Here is a 15,612-nt window from a genome sequence, read left to right on the forward strand (position 1 = left end):
GGAGAGAGAGAGAACTCAGAACTCAGACCTTTATTACATAAGGATAAAGGTTTTAGGCTTAGCCTAATCTTCCAACCTGTCCTTTCAACATAAAGTCATCAGAGAGTGAGAGAGAGACAGAGATAGTATGGGTGTGTATTTGTGTGGGTGTGTATGTGTGTGTGTGTGCGCGTGCGTGCGTGAGTGTGTATGTGTGTGTGTGTGTGTTAATGCACTGTGTTGTCGTGCATGCCTTCAATTGCGTGTCATTGTACATGCTGTTTTTCCACTGGCATGTGTATGGATAAAAATCTGCTTACAAAAGCAACCCCCGTTAGAAGACAAAACAAAGAATAAAAAAAACATCAAATTTTAATTACATTCTCATAAATTCCACAATTCTCAACCCTTCACTCGGCTCCCCAGCCGCTCCTCCTAGGCAGCCGCCGAGTAATTTGCATATGACAATAAATAGATCGACAGAGTCCAGTTGATTTCAGGCGTTAGTGTTCCATCGCCTCTCCCGGACGGCACAGCACAGCAACAGAACGCCCACCATTCCAAGAGCCTACAATAGATAGATGGAAAAATCAGAAATACTCTCTGCACAAAAATTATTGCACCCATTGTTGTACCCCAACTTAAACATTCATTCACGTGTCATCTCATTAAAATTGTACAGGGTGACCCCCCCAAAAATGCAACCCATAAAAATATTAATAACGTCTACATCCGTTGACTGAATCACTTAATACTTGGAGGACATAAACTACAGTCAATGCATGACCCTTAACCTTCCACACAGTGACATTGTTATAGATCAAATGGTCTGACTTTTGTGCAATTTAAAAAACAAATTGCCAAATTCGGGGATCGACTCAAAATCACGAACCCGATTTAAGCCTTCAAGATTGTTACCTCTGGGGTAATTCGAATGACCATAGATCTAAATATAGGTCCCTGGAATGACATAGTATACCTTAATCAACATTAGACAATCAATGACTTGAATACAGCAATTATAGGCAGGATCAGGGCATTCCCCACAGATGAATGCGTTCATATCATGGATGAATTTTGCGCGACATTGCGCAAGAGTAACAGTGCTGCACAATAAAGGGTGTTACATTTTCCGGTCATTTGAATTAGCAAATATTTTCAAAGTTGTTGTGCATGAACTTCAGTTTGTCCACAACTATTCTACAAAGTTACGAATCTGTAGGTAAAATGATCCGACATTTACCTTTTCTCCAAATTGTGTTCCGAATTACACCTCCGAAATTGTCAATGGCACGAAAGCTTTCCTGTCTCGGGATTGCCATAAACCAAGGTATAACTGCTTACTTCAGGTCACCGATGATCTAGGGAGTGAAGGGGGTATTTGTGTATACTCAGACATTCAGATAATCCAAAAGGTAAAAGTCTGGAGGGTTTATATTTGGTAAATATTGCTACCGCTTAATGTCAAACCTCGTTCTGTTTAGTCAATCGCCGAATGTGGTAACTTTTTTTTGAAATTGCACAAAAGTCAGACCATTTGATCTACAGCATTGTCACTTTGTGGAAGGGTCATGCATAGGCTGAACATTATTTCTCTTAAATGTAAAGTTATTCGTTCATTAGATGTAAAAGTTATTAGCATTTTTGAGGGTTGCATTGTTTTTGGGTCACCCTGTATATGCTCTTAAAGGCCCTCCACTTGGCTATCTGGCACACATTTCGGATCAAAGATTTCAGTTATAGGTGTCACGTGACCGCCGCCGAAGTAAGGGTATCCCCAAAATCGACCTGAAAAACCCGTCAGATACCAATTAAAAAATCGTCACAAATTCAGAACAGGCGCAACTTGGCACACGTTTAAGCTTACATACGAGGAGAAAGCCAAGTAAATGATCTATCCAGAACAGGTTGTTTTGTTTTGTTGTTATCTTGCGCATCTCTTGTGTTTTGTCATCACTACTGATGCAGGTGTGGAGCGCAAGAGGAGTAGAAAACGCCCCAAAACACACACACACACACACACACACACACACACTCTCTCTCTCTCACACACACACACACACTGGCACACACACACACACACACATATATATATATACACACACACACACACACACACACACACAAACAAGAAGGCCCCAGGACCGCATGCAGATCAGTACACACATAGCAAAGAAACATTCAATCCTCTTTTCTTTTCTTATTTTTACAGGGGTCATTTTGACACCCTACTCTCCAGCCACTCACTCCTCACCACCCCAACCATCATCCCCCACCACCCACCTACCTCGATCATCATCCGTCACTTACCATGCAGAGCGCGATAGCAATGGCCACCGACCCCACCACGGTCAGCCTGTCCCGCATGAAGTCCTCAAAGTGGTTGCCCACGTAGTTGAAGTACACAGGCAGACACGACTGCACGTGGTACACACACACAGAGGACAGTGGTGAAAATAATTTAAATACAAATAAAAATTATTGCCTCGCCAGCGTTTTGTCAGCGAGTCTCTTGGGAATTTTGGTTTAGATTGTTTGTTTGTTTGTTTGTTTTGCTTAACGCCCAGCCGACCACGAGTTTAGGTGCTGCTTTGACATATAACGTGCGCCACACACAAGACAGAAGTCGCAGCACAGGCTTCATGTCTCACCCAGTCACATTATTCTGACACCGGACCAACCAGTCCTAGCCCTAACCCCATAATGCCAGACGCCAGGCGGAGCAGCCACCAGATTGCCAATTTTTAAGTCTTAGGTATGACCCGGCCGGGGTTCGAACCCACGACCTCCCGATCACGGGGCGGACGCCTTACCACTAGGCCAACTAGGTGAAGTACAGTGAATTTAACATTTTTTGGGTCATAAATTAAACGTTCCAATAACCGACCATTTTTGTCTTTTAGTGATAGTTGAGAAAATTGAAAATCTGGAGAAAAGGGAAGCCGGGAGTCCAGGGCTGATGTACACGAGAAAGTTATAACCGGGTGGGAGCCGGTGTAACACGAGAAAATTACTCCCACGAGATTTTTACTCCGGAGTACAAATTTCGTACGAAAATGTTACTCCCTTTACGAAAAAAATAACTCTCCCATTACACGAGACAATTACTCCCCACGACAGGTGAGTTCCGAGTAAACATTTCGTACAAAAATGTTACTCCCCTGACGAATAAATAACGAATAAATTACACGAGCGGAGACATAGCTCAGTTGGTAGCGCGCTGGATTTGTATTCAGCGTGAGTTCAAACCCACATTCGGCGGAAATTTATTTCTCAGGGTCAACTTTGTGTGCAGACTCTCTTCGGTGTCCGAACACCCCCCGTGTACACTACATTGGGGTGTGCACGTTAAAGATCCCACGATTGACAAAAGGGTTTTTCCTGGCAAAATTGCTTAGGCACAGTTAATAATTGTCTACCTATACCCGTACGTGTGACTTGGAATAATAGGCCATGAAAGGTAAATATGCGCCGAAATGGCTGCAATCTACTGGCCGTATAAAACTCCATCTCACACGGCATCATTGCAGAGCGCCTAGAACTGTACCCACGGAATATGCGCGATATAAGCGCCCTATTGATTGATTGATTGAACTTCCCATGCCAGGTGTACGACATTTTTACTCCCTTGTCCCCTGTTAGTCTTGGTGGTGGAAGGGGTGGAGGGAGGGTAGCGCGACATTCGTTTGCGCGAGATCACATAATTATTGGCATTATCCCTTCGCCCGCACCCCATTTTTGCGTTCGAGATTTTTACTGGAAGTACAAACAAGTCGCGTAAGGCGAAAATACAACATTTAGTCAAGTAGCTGTCGAACTCACAGAATGAAACTGAACGCAATGCAACGCAGCAAGACCGTATACTCGTAGCATCGTCAGTCCACCGCTCATGGCAAAGGCAGTGAAATTGACAAGAAGAGCGGGGTAGTAGTTGCGCTGAGAAGGATACCTCTCTTCGTTTTAACTTTCTGAGCGTGTTTTCAATCCAAACATATCATATCTATATGTTTTTGGAATCAGGAACCGACAAGGAATAAGATGAAAGTGTTTTTAAATTGATTTCGAAAATTTAATTTTGATCATAATTTTTATATTTTTAATTTTCAGAGCTTGTTTTTAATCCAAATATAACATATTTATATGTTTTTGGAATCAGGAAATGATGGAGAATAAAATGAACGTAAATTTGGATCGTTTTATAAAAAAATTTTTTTTTTTACAATTTTCAGATTTTTAATGACCAAAGTCATTAATTAATTTTTAAGCCACCAAGCTGAAATGCAATACCGAAGTCCGGGCTTCGTCGGAGATTACTTGACCAAAATTTCAACCAATTTGGTTGAAAAATGAGAGCGTGACAGTGCCGCATGAACTTTCACGAAAAGCCGGATATGACGTCATCAAAGACATTTATCAAATAAATGAAAAAAACGTCTGAGGATATCATACCCAGGAACTCTCATGTCAAATTTCATAAAGATCGGTCCAGTAGTTTAGTCTGAATCGCTCTACACACACACACAGACAGACAGACAGACAGACAGACAGACACACATACACCACGACCCTCGTCTCGATTCCCCCCTCTATGTTAAAACATTTAGTCAAAACTTGACTAAATGTAAAAATGGGGAGTAAAAATTTCGTGGAGGGAGTAATTTGTTCGTGCCTTGGGGAGTTCTTTTCTCGTACGAAAGGTGTACTCGGAGTAAAAATTTCGTACGAAATTTTTACTCCGGAATACATTTTTCGTGGAGTAAAAATGTCGTGTTACACCGGGATCAATTTCAACGACAAAGCCAAGTAAATTTATTGTTGTTACAATTGGGGGTAGGATTGACTGAAATCACAATCAATTTCAACCAATCCGATCCCGCGGCTACCGGCACGGTTGGCCTAGTGGTAAGGCGTGGTAAATGCACTGCCTGGCGTCTGGCATTATGGGGTTAGTGCTAGGACTGGTTGGTCCAGTGTCAGAATAATGTGACTTGGGTGAGACATGAAGCCTGTGCTGCGACTTCTGTCTTGTGTGTGGCGCACGTCATGTCAAAGCAGCACCGCCCTGATATGGCCCTTCGTGGTCGGCTGGGCGTTAAGCAAACAAAGAAAAAAATCCCGCGGCTGGTTGTCACCCGGTTCGTAACTTTCTCGTGCACCTCAGCCTTGCGCGGCGGGTTAAAGGGGCATTCTAGTGATTCTAGGCACAGTTTGGTGCCACTTCATACAAGGAAATGCAAAAAAAAATCTACACATCTTTAAAAATGTCAGTACTCTGAAACTAAATAAAGATGGATATTCAAATAAACAATCAAGAAATAATTTCAAAATCCTGAATTTTGGATGGGAACTTTTATTCGTGTACAGAGTATCCAGTATTGAGAATGGAGAATGATCCCCCAATAAGGAAGAAATAAGGTTTTCCAAATTACAAACAAGACAACCACAGGAGATAATATTTGCCCTCAATAAACCAAAGAAAAGACGACGTTTTACACATGAAGAGTGTCGCTCACATCTTCAAAGTCAATACAATTTGTCCATTTTCCATTATGAACAATAAATAGCTAGGGGAAGCAAAAAGGATACATTCTTCCAAAAAGTGGGATATTCTCACACCATTCTGTATCCTTTTAAGCAAAGTTGCACCATCTCTGTCTCTTCACCGCACCCATCTATCTCTCTCTCTCTCTCTCTCTCTCTCTCTCTCTCTCTCTCTCTCTCTCTCTCTCTCTCTCTCTCTCTCTCTTCCTCTCTCTCTTTCTCTCTCTCTCTTTCTCTCTTTCTCTCTCTCTCTCTCTCTCTCTATTTCTCTCTCTCTTTCTCTCTCTCTCTCTCTCTCTCTCTCTCTCTCTCTCTCTCTCTCTCTCTCTCTCTCTCTCCAACCAACCGTCACCAACCCAAATCAGTCAGCCAACCGCATAATTACACGTCATTATAAATAAAGTCTTTATACCCGTCGTTGATAAGCCACCTCACAGGGCGGTTGCTGAACGGATCCTCGTCGTAAGTAGTCACCACCCGCGTTCTCTGCGCCACAACACTTGAACTGCAAGTGAAAGCCACTTGATAAAATAGTAATAAAAAAACAAGAAATATTTTGTATGTCAATATTTATTTGAGGGATTTAGCCCCAGATGGCTTGGAAACCAAACTGAAAAAGAAACAGAATAATTCGTCATCCACACGTCAATGCAGACACGTACTGACTTCTCAAATAACACACGTAATAGAAAGAAAATATCGAAGTATACCGAAAAACAACTAAAACACAACACTTTACAAAAGAGAACCTAAAACATATGTACGTACACAAAATCACCAGAATAAATCTAATAAATAAATAGATAAATAAAAGGAAGAAATGCCAAATGGCATTCAAGTCGCGGAGAACTTGTTCCAGTCCCCTTTTTGAGACCACCAGATAATTATGTGAGAAAATCAGGTCTTCAACAAAGAAAAGTCTAACAAGTCGCGTAAGGCGAAAATACAACATTTAGTCAAGCTCAGTCGAACTCACAGAATGCAACTGAACGCATTGCATTTTTTCCGCAAGACCGTGCACTCGTGGCATCGTCTGTCCACCGCTCGGGGCAAAGGCAGTGAAATTAACAATCCAGAAAAGCGCGGTAGCGGTTGAGCTGAGGAGGATAGCACGCTTTTCTATATCTCTATTCTTTTTAACTCTCTGAACGTGTTTTTTTAATCCAAACATATCATATCTATATGTTTTTGGAATCAGGAACGGACAAGGAATAAGATGAAATTGTTTTTTAAATCGATTTCGGAAATTTTATTTTTATCATAATTTTTATATTTTTAATTTTCAGAGCTTTTTTTTAATCTGAATATAACATATTTATATGTTTTTGGAATCAGAACATGATGAAGAATACAATAAACGTAATTTTGGATCGTTTTATAAAAAAATAATTTTAATTACAATTTTCAGATTTTTAATGACCGAAGTCATTGATTAATTTTTAAGCCTCCAAGCTGAAATGCAATACCAAAGTCCGGCCTTCGTCGAAGATTGCTTGGCCAAAATTTCAATCAATTTTATTGAAAAATGAGGGTGTGACAGTGCCGCCTCAAAATGTCGGATATGACGTCATCAAAGACATTTATCGAAAAACTGAAAAAAACGTCTGGGGATATCATACCCAGGAACTCTCATGAAAAATTTCATAAAGATCGGTCCAGTAGTTTACTCTGAATCGCTCTACACACACACACACACACACACACACACACACACACACACACACACACACATACACCACGACCCTCGTCTCGATTCCCCCTCTATGTTAAAACATTTAGTCAAAACTTGACTACTAAATGTAAAAAGGGACATGTTTATGGACGTCATGGACAGAAAATGTGCGAAAGTATGGTCTTGAAAGTGGAACATTCGGAGGACGGGCTCCGAAACAAAACAATACCACTTTTTCCGTTTATGTGACTCGATGGCTTGTAATTTTTGTATAACAAAATTCATAAATACCCTGGTCTGAAACCTGTCCATGAACTTGCTGTACTCCCGGTCAGTGAAGTAATTCCGCACCCCGTCCTTTATCATGCGATTGGTCAGCTGCTGCAGTTGTATCTGAAGGGTTAAAAAGTTCAACCAATAATACCATAGTCATGTATTGTACAGTATCCAGTAAAACGTCACCAGCGATAACCTACTTTTATTGATAACTTTGAAATATGCAAGCCTTTCCCTTGAAGAAAATACAACATTTGAACCAATTCTCATGACTTTCATCTCAAGGAAAATCCAACCTTAAAAATGCAAGAAAACTAATTGCGCCAGGCTACGGATTGAGGTGATGATGATGATGATGATGATGATGATGATGATGATGATGATGATGATGATGATGATGATGATGATGATGATGACATGACGGCGAAGAAGACGTTGCCGTAATGATACCTCTGTTGTAATTTGACTCTTTCTGCAATACAGTAACTGTCATCCACATGTCACAACGTTGAAAACATTCCCTCTGCACACCGCTGTCACACGCCAAAGTGTTGGAGATGAACCAACAAGCTACTTACAGTGTGTGCATCCACGTCATTCCTGGCAACGAGGGCCCAGATGCCGATACCCAGCAAGACAGCGAACAGCACGACCAGGCACAGCAAAAACTGCACACACAACATGTGGACAAAATTTTAACCTCAATCGTTTTGAAGGTAACTAAGATCTCTCTCTCTCTTTCTCTCTCAGTCTCTGTCTGTCTGTCTGTTTATCTGTCTCTGTCTGTCTCTCTGTCTGTCTGTCTGTCTGTCTGTCTGTCTGTCTCTCTCTCTCTGTCTGTCTGTCTGTCTGTCTGTCTGTCTGTCTCTCTCTCTCTCTCTCTCTCTCTCTCTTTCAAATCAAGCCTTCTATATTCAGGTGCGGTCCTATGGAACTCACTTCCTATTTTTCTTAAGCATAAAACAAACACAGACAGCTTCAAAAAAAATTATATGTCGCACATAATGCAACTAAACATGTGCTGAATGGTTCAACAATTCATTTAAAATGTATGTGCATGTTAAACTAAATTATAATAATATGCAGATCTAAATTAAGATATGTTAAAAATTGACATATTTATTATTGGAAATTGTACTTAAAATGCAGCATGACAATTTTTATTTTTTTATTTTTTTTAAAAATTTATATCTGTATATATATATATATATAATGTATTATAAGTTTGATGTGATAGTTATTTGATTATATTGTTTTCTGTTCTTGTTGACCCTATATTAGGGCGAGGGCTGGATGTAAAAAAGCAATATTCTTGCTTATCTATTACCCTCGATAATAAAGATTTTGTCTTGTCTTGTCTTGTCTCTCTCTCTCTCTCTCTCTCTCAGCACACACGCACACGCAGCTCTAGCTCGATCTTTTTAAAGTAAACGAGGAGGTCCCTGCAACTATATTTTTTATTTATTTACAAAGGACGCTTCATGCTCGTTTTTTTAGTGAAGCAAGCTTTCTACACGTGCTCTTAGTCCACGTGCTTCTGATACACCCCCTCGCTAGTGACTGGCCTATACTGTGACGTGAGAAAGTTCAACTCAATAAAAAGCAAGACTACCCACTCTTTTACAGCCCATACAACCCCGACAGGGTTATTTCCGAACATCGTCTAGTCCCCTCCATCTTCTCACTCACCGCCCCAAGCATGCACTGGTTCTCTCTGACCGCTCCGCAGCAACCGATGAAGGCGACGAAGATGATGACGAGGCCGAAAGCGATGAAGAGGTAGGCCAGCGTACTGGTCAAGTTGCTGTCCGTCACCTGGGCGTAGCTGATGATGAGGGGAGGGCCCCCTCCGTCCGGGGAGGTGCTGGTCAGTTGCTCCACGTAGCGGCCAGCGTTGTCGTCCATCAAGAGCCAGGCGCCCACCGCTAGCAGCGCGCAGCCCAGCAACTGAAAGGGTCACACATGACAGAGAGAGGGAGTCAAAGGTGAGCATGCAGTTGTCTTCATCAGTACAGAAGAAAAAATCAAAGAATTGTAGGTTAGGCCAAAAAAAAAATAGGTCTGTTTACGGTAACCCGACCGACCCTAGTTTTTTCGCGCGACCCTAGACTTTTTTTTGGCATTTGGGGAAAAAAAAAAAAGTCTTGGTTTTTTTGGCAAAATAACGTAAAAATATGTTTTTTTGGAAAAGAAAAAAAAAAGAAAAAAAATCCCGACCTACCGACCCTATTTTTTGGGCCTATGTTACCGTAAACAGACCTCTCTTTTTTTTGGCCTTATTGGAATGTTTGATGATTGACAAAACAAAACGTTACATTGACAGTACGTCGACCCACTGATCTATTAAGCAGATTAACAGACAAACACTTATGGTACAAATAATTCTTTCTTTCTTTATTTGGTGTTTAACGTCGTTTTCAACCATTCAAGGTTATATCGCGACGGGGGTACAAATAATGAACTTGATGAATCTCGTATGCAGGATGCCGGCGAGGTAAGAACGTTCCAATAACCTACAATTCTTGTTTTCTGATTCTGAATTTTGGAACGTTATCAGTCTAATCTGTTGGGATACAGCACAGAAGGAGAACAAGATGACCCAACAACATCTCGCTGCTGAATGTATTATCCATGAACACCGTTCTGAAGACAAATAGTCTTCAACTTTCATGGATTAAAGCGTGGACAAAAGTTGTTGAACTGAGCAACAAAAGTTTCACTAGGTACATATATTTGGAGTTGGCTCTATCGCATTATAAAGGAGAAAGTTACCACTCACTCTTACACTCTCCCATACAGATTTATCCTAATATTATACAGGCTATAGCCTTATTATATTTATTATATTTATTACATTTATTATACAGGCTATAGCCTGCACACACAAAAACGCGAGAGAAAGGAAAGCCTTCTCATATCAGCGGGCTTGTAATACAGCCAACAAAAGCAGACGTATCACGAGAAATGCCGTCTGTTTCTGTCTGCGAGAGCTGATGAAAGTTTCAGAGAAAGATTCTAGCATGATTTAATGGCCATAAGGCGCGCTGAGGCGTGAACAATTAAGATAGCAAGTGGAAACTCTCTTTCAGGGAGATTGTCAATAATGACGATAGGCAGTTCAGTCCGTAACATTGAGATTTCGGAAGAAAGAACTCTTCGACGTAATACAGCGAGAGTTTCAAAGGACAAAGCATTCAGAAAACTAGCTGATGGCTCTCCGAGTCTGAACAAACCAGCGTGGAGGACAGGGTATTTCATACAAAGTCTACCGATTCAGAATCGACAATACAAATGTCAACAATACCTCAGTTTTGAAGATCTGTTATACCTGAGTATATCTGACACCAAAACTGCCTTTATAGTAGGTGTGTGTGTGTGTGTGTGTGTGTGTGTGTGTGTGTGTGTGTGTGTGTGTGTGTGTGTGTGTGTCAGTGTGTGTGTTTGTGTGTGTGTGTGTGTGTGTTTATGTGTGTGTGTGTGTGTGTGTGTGTGTGTGTGTGTGTAGAGTTGTGCGCGTACGCGTTCCCGCGAGCCTGCGTACTTGTGTGAGAAAAATATGTCTGCAAATCAACATGCATGTATGTACGTAATATGTGAGGGCTAAATGCCACTAACAGCAAAGCTATAATTGAAGGCGATATGGGACGGGGCGATTCGAGCGAGGACGATGCGGGAGGCGGCGATTCGGAATATGACCTGAGACAACCCTCCCCCCCCCCCCACATACACACACACACACACACACACACGCGCGTGCAATCAACATTGCACGTCGACCAACGCACACAAAAAGAAATCCTCGTCAATTTTCTTTCATTCAGCACAACTGCAGCCCTACAGTGTGTCAGTTTAGTGGTCTGTCTGACCTTATCCAGGCTTTGGCAAATAAATAGAGCCAGATGCACGCAGCCTTGTTCTACAACAATAGTCCCCCGCACCTTGATTCCATCGTGACTTCCGTAGCAGCGTCGGTGGTAAGATCGACGTGTTCCCTGCCCACAACTCTTCAGTCGACTTTCTTTTTGAGGTTTGTGGAAAGCAAGGATAGCACTATTTTGTTGTACTGCCTACCGATAAAAACCAAAAGCTAGGCGTTCGTGTGTCTTCGTTTTAAGCCGTGAATATATGACTAAGAGCATTCACTGTACATTAAAGGTGGTCGTCTACATTTTTGCTTTTTTTTTTCAATAATCTTATGGTTAGATTTCGCTAAAAGGTTATCATCGTCAGATGATGAATGAACCATGGGGGAAAAAGTTATAGAGAAAAAAATATATGTAAAAAAAGATTTTATTTTTGGGTAGCGTGACTCACGCTTCCAATAGTTTGTTTTCTGTTTGCTGAGAACGTGTGCTTTGCCTAAAAATACTGACCAATCAAATTCATGTCACTATGCTTATAGCCACGCCCAAACAAGTGCAGCAACAGTTTGACACTGGAGCGCTGTCCACGCTTTTTTTTTTAAACGCACGAAATGCACGGGATTTGAGAGAAGTTTTGCGCTTGGCATTTTCCAAATAAGGATATCCTAATTATATGAGTACTACGCTGGAATACTACAATGAATTTTCAAACGGCTACACTGGCTTCGTCTTTCCTGATCAAAAGGGGGTGTATTGTTGATATTTGTAGATAATAGACTCTGCATTTTAATGGTCAAATGGCGATTTCGGTATAAAAATGCAGACAAGGACCTTTAAAGGCCCACTCCGCCTCGTAAAAACAGTTGGCCTCACTGTCTCAGATCGATCTGGTCAGGCTATGGGGATAAGACCATCCCTCGTCTTGGTCACCAAAAAGGAACAGCCTTTGTTTCTCTCTGCGCACAGTGGGTTTAAAAAAAAAATGATTTCGTAAAAGGCACTGGTGCCTTCTTCGGAAAGCAATTCGTGGGTGTTGATTTTTGGTATGTGACCAAGTCGAGGTCTTATCCAATACCGTGACCACATGTGAGACAGTGAGGCGAACTGGTTTTATGACGAGGCCTTTACTTTAGACATACATTCTTTGCAATGTGAACAATCAAACATCGCTGATCACGGAATAAACTGAGCATCCTTCCACTTGAACATATACAAAGACTCAACAGCCTGGCTGCGTCTTGTGCAGAGTAGGAAGTGTGCACGCCTGTGTAGAAAGTAACTATAGCTGTTGAATTTTGGCACGTGTTCAAGTTTAAATGATGCTCTAATCCAAAGGAGCTTGAATCAAATATCCGATCGATTGAAGTACCCTACTCCCTTGTAAAAAAAACAAGTCGCGTAAGGCGAAAATACAATATTTAGTCAAGTAGCTGTCGAACTCACAGAATGAAACTGACCGCAATGCAACGCAGCAAGACCGTAGCATCGTCAGTCCACCGCGCACGGCAAAGGCAGTGAAATTGACAAGAAGAGCGGGGTAGTACTTGCGCTGAGAAGGATAGCACGCTTTTCTGTACCTCTCTTCGTTTTAACTTTCTGAGCGTGTTTTTAATCCAAACATATCATATGTATATGTTTTTGGAATCAGGAACCGACAAGGAATAAGATGAAAGTGTTTTTAAATTGATTTGGAAAAAAAAAATTGATAATAATTTTTATATATTTAATTTTCAGAGCTTGTTTTTAATCCGAATATAACATATTTATATGTTTTTGGAATAAGCAAATGATGGAGAATAAAATAAACGTAAATTTGGATCGTTTTATAAATTTTTATTTTTTTTTACAATTTTCAGATTTTTAATGACCAAAGTCATTAATTAATTTTTAAGCCACCAAGCTGAAATGCAATACCGAAGTCCGGGCTTCGTCGAAGATTACTTGACCAAAATTTCAACCAATTTGGTTGAAAAATTAGGGCGTGACAGTGCCGCCTCAACTTTCACGAAAAGCCGGATATGACGTCATCAAAGACATTTATCACAAAAATGAAAAAAACGTTCGGGGATTTCATACCCAGGAACTCTCATGTCAAATTTCATAAAGATCGGTCCAGTAGTTTAGTCTGAATCGCTCTACACACACACACACACACACAGACACACAGACACACACACACACACACACACGCACATACGCCACGACCCTCGTTTCGATTCCCCCTCGATGTTAAAATATTTAGTCAAAACTTGACTAAATATAAAAATATGTGAGTAAGACCAACACTTCAATCGACCGGTGTAACACGAGAAAATTACTCCCACGAAATTTTTACTCCGGAGTACAAATTTCGTACGAAAATGTTACTCCCTTTACGAAAAAAGTACTCCCCCATTACACGAGAAAATTACTCCCCACGACAGGTGAGTTCCGAGTAAACATTTCGTACAAAAATGTTACTCCCCAGACGAATAAATAACGAATAAATTACTTCACCCTAACACGAGCAATTTAACTTCCCATGCCAGGTGTACAAAATTTTTACTCCCTTGTCCCCTGTTAGTCTTGGTGGTGGAAGGGGTGGAAGGAGGGTAGCGCGACATTCGTTTGCGCGAGATCACATATTGGCATTATCCCTTCGCCTGCATCCCATTTTCGCGTACGAGATTTTTACTGGAAGTAAAAAAAAATGGGGAGTAAAAATTTCGTGGAGGGAGTACTTTTTTCGTGCCTTGGGGAGTTCTTTTCTCGTACGAAAGGTGTACTCGGAGTATGAATTTCGTACGAAATATTTACTCCGGAGTAAATTTTTCGTGGAGTAAAAATTTCGTGTTACACCGGCACTTTGGTACAGGCTCCTGTGCTCTAATCCCATATAAAATCCTGGACAGATCGTGTGTGGGGGGGGGGGGGGGGGGGGGGCTGACATGACTGGTTACACGAGGAGGAGGGTATGTTTAATCACTATACATATATGCCCTGGTTAAAAAATAATTAAATGCATCATAAGCACAAGGATAACATGCAATTAAAGGTACCTAACTTTCACCCCGCGGAATGCATGGATCTACCCACGCTTTTACAAAAGAGAGCATCGTTTCAAACAGACACATACCAAAATTCAACAGGCTTGAACATTTCAGCTGCATTGATTTCAAAACTGACATCTATGTCAATCTGCAAGAACAACAAAATCGCCCAGGAAGAAGGCAGACTGGCTTGTGTCTGAGTGAAAGGATGTTCTCATCTTATGCAAAAGACTGGAGATCTGTGGTGGTTTGAGCTGACTTGGTTTTACACGGGAAGAAATTAACATGTATCTTTAAATCAACTTTCAGTGTATCTGGACTCATCTCTCAGACGCCTGAGAATCGATTTTTCGCTGTTATGCTTCCACGTCAGTAATTCGGCCCCAGACATTTAGTGTACACAGTTAAAGTTCTTTTTTGTCTGTTTTTGATACACATTACTTTTGTGGGTTGTGAGTTTGTTGGCGGGGAAAGGCCCTTTAAACTGCAGGTGTTGTTTTATCGTTTTTGATACACAGTTTTGTGGGTTGTGAGTTTGTTGGCGGGGAAAGGCCCTTTAAACTGCAGGTGTTGTTTTATCGTTTATGATACACATTACTTTTGTGGGTTGTGAGTTTGTGGGCAGCGAAAGGCCCTTTAAACTGCAGGTGTTGTTTTATCGTTTTTGATACACATTACTTTTGTGGGTTGTGAGTTTGTTGGCGGGGAAAGGCACTTACAACTGCAGATGTTGTTTCATGGTTGTTGTAATAATTGTTTGTTTGTTTGTTTATTTGTTCGTGTGTTTGTTACCTAAACATTTACATCTTCCCATCGCCCTTCCAAGCTTCAAATGAAAACATAAAAATGACAAAATAACTTCAAAGTGCAGTGAGGTTGGTTTTGGCACTACATAATTATGTGTATACATTCAGCCAATCTCAAGCAAAGGGCCTGCTGCATTCCCCGTGCGAAATAGGTTACCTGACAGAAACAATGTAGGTTGATGGATTCATATACCTGCGTCCAACATGTTTTTCTGTACTTTTATGTTTGATTCGCCTTCTGTCTGACAGGGAATGACATGGAGAGTATTCTGTTATGGGGAACTATGCCGGTTGCGTAGAAACAGGTCATTGTACCGTACGTCGGTATGGCAGTACTCTTGATAGAGAAGCTACAAGTCAGGAGATGAAATGCAGATACCTGTAGGCAAATTGGTGAGCCTCTCCCTCTCCCTCTCCCTCTCTCTCTCTCTCTCTCTCTCTCTCTC

The 15,612-nt window shown here is 41.2% G+C and overlaps 1 protein-coding gene across 1 annotated transcript in view; it reads right to left on the reverse strand.

The window, feature by feature from the left end:
- Nucleotides 1–333: 333 nt before the first annotated feature.
- LOC138982401 (CD9 antigen-like) overlaps nucleotides 334–15,612 on the reverse strand; it is an 18,559-nt gene continuing 3,280 nt past the window's right edge. The window contains exons 2-7 of the mRNA XM_070355671.1: nucleotides 9,158–9,415; nucleotides 8,047–8,136; nucleotides 7,484–7,585; nucleotides 5,933–6,025; nucleotides 2,290–2,397; nucleotides 334–547 (exon numbers count right to left, since the gene is read on the reverse strand). Coding sequence (XP_070211772.1) covers nucleotides 476–547; nucleotides 2,290–2,397; nucleotides 5,933–6,025; nucleotides 7,484–7,585; nucleotides 8,047–8,136; nucleotides 9,158–9,415 — 723 coding nt within the window. The 3' untranslated portion in view covers nucleotides 334–475. The remainder of the gene's footprint in view (nucleotides 548–2,289; nucleotides 2,398–5,932; nucleotides 6,026–7,483; nucleotides 7,586–8,046; nucleotides 8,137–9,157; nucleotides 9,416–15,612) is intronic.

Source organism: Littorina saxatilis, linkage group LG12, assembly GCF_037325665.1.
Source record: "Littorina saxatilis isolate snail1 linkage group LG12, US_GU_Lsax_2.0, whole genome shotgun sequence".
Lineage (NCBI taxonomy): Eukaryota > Metazoa > Mollusca > Gastropoda > Littorinimorpha > Littorinidae > Littorina > Littorina saxatilis.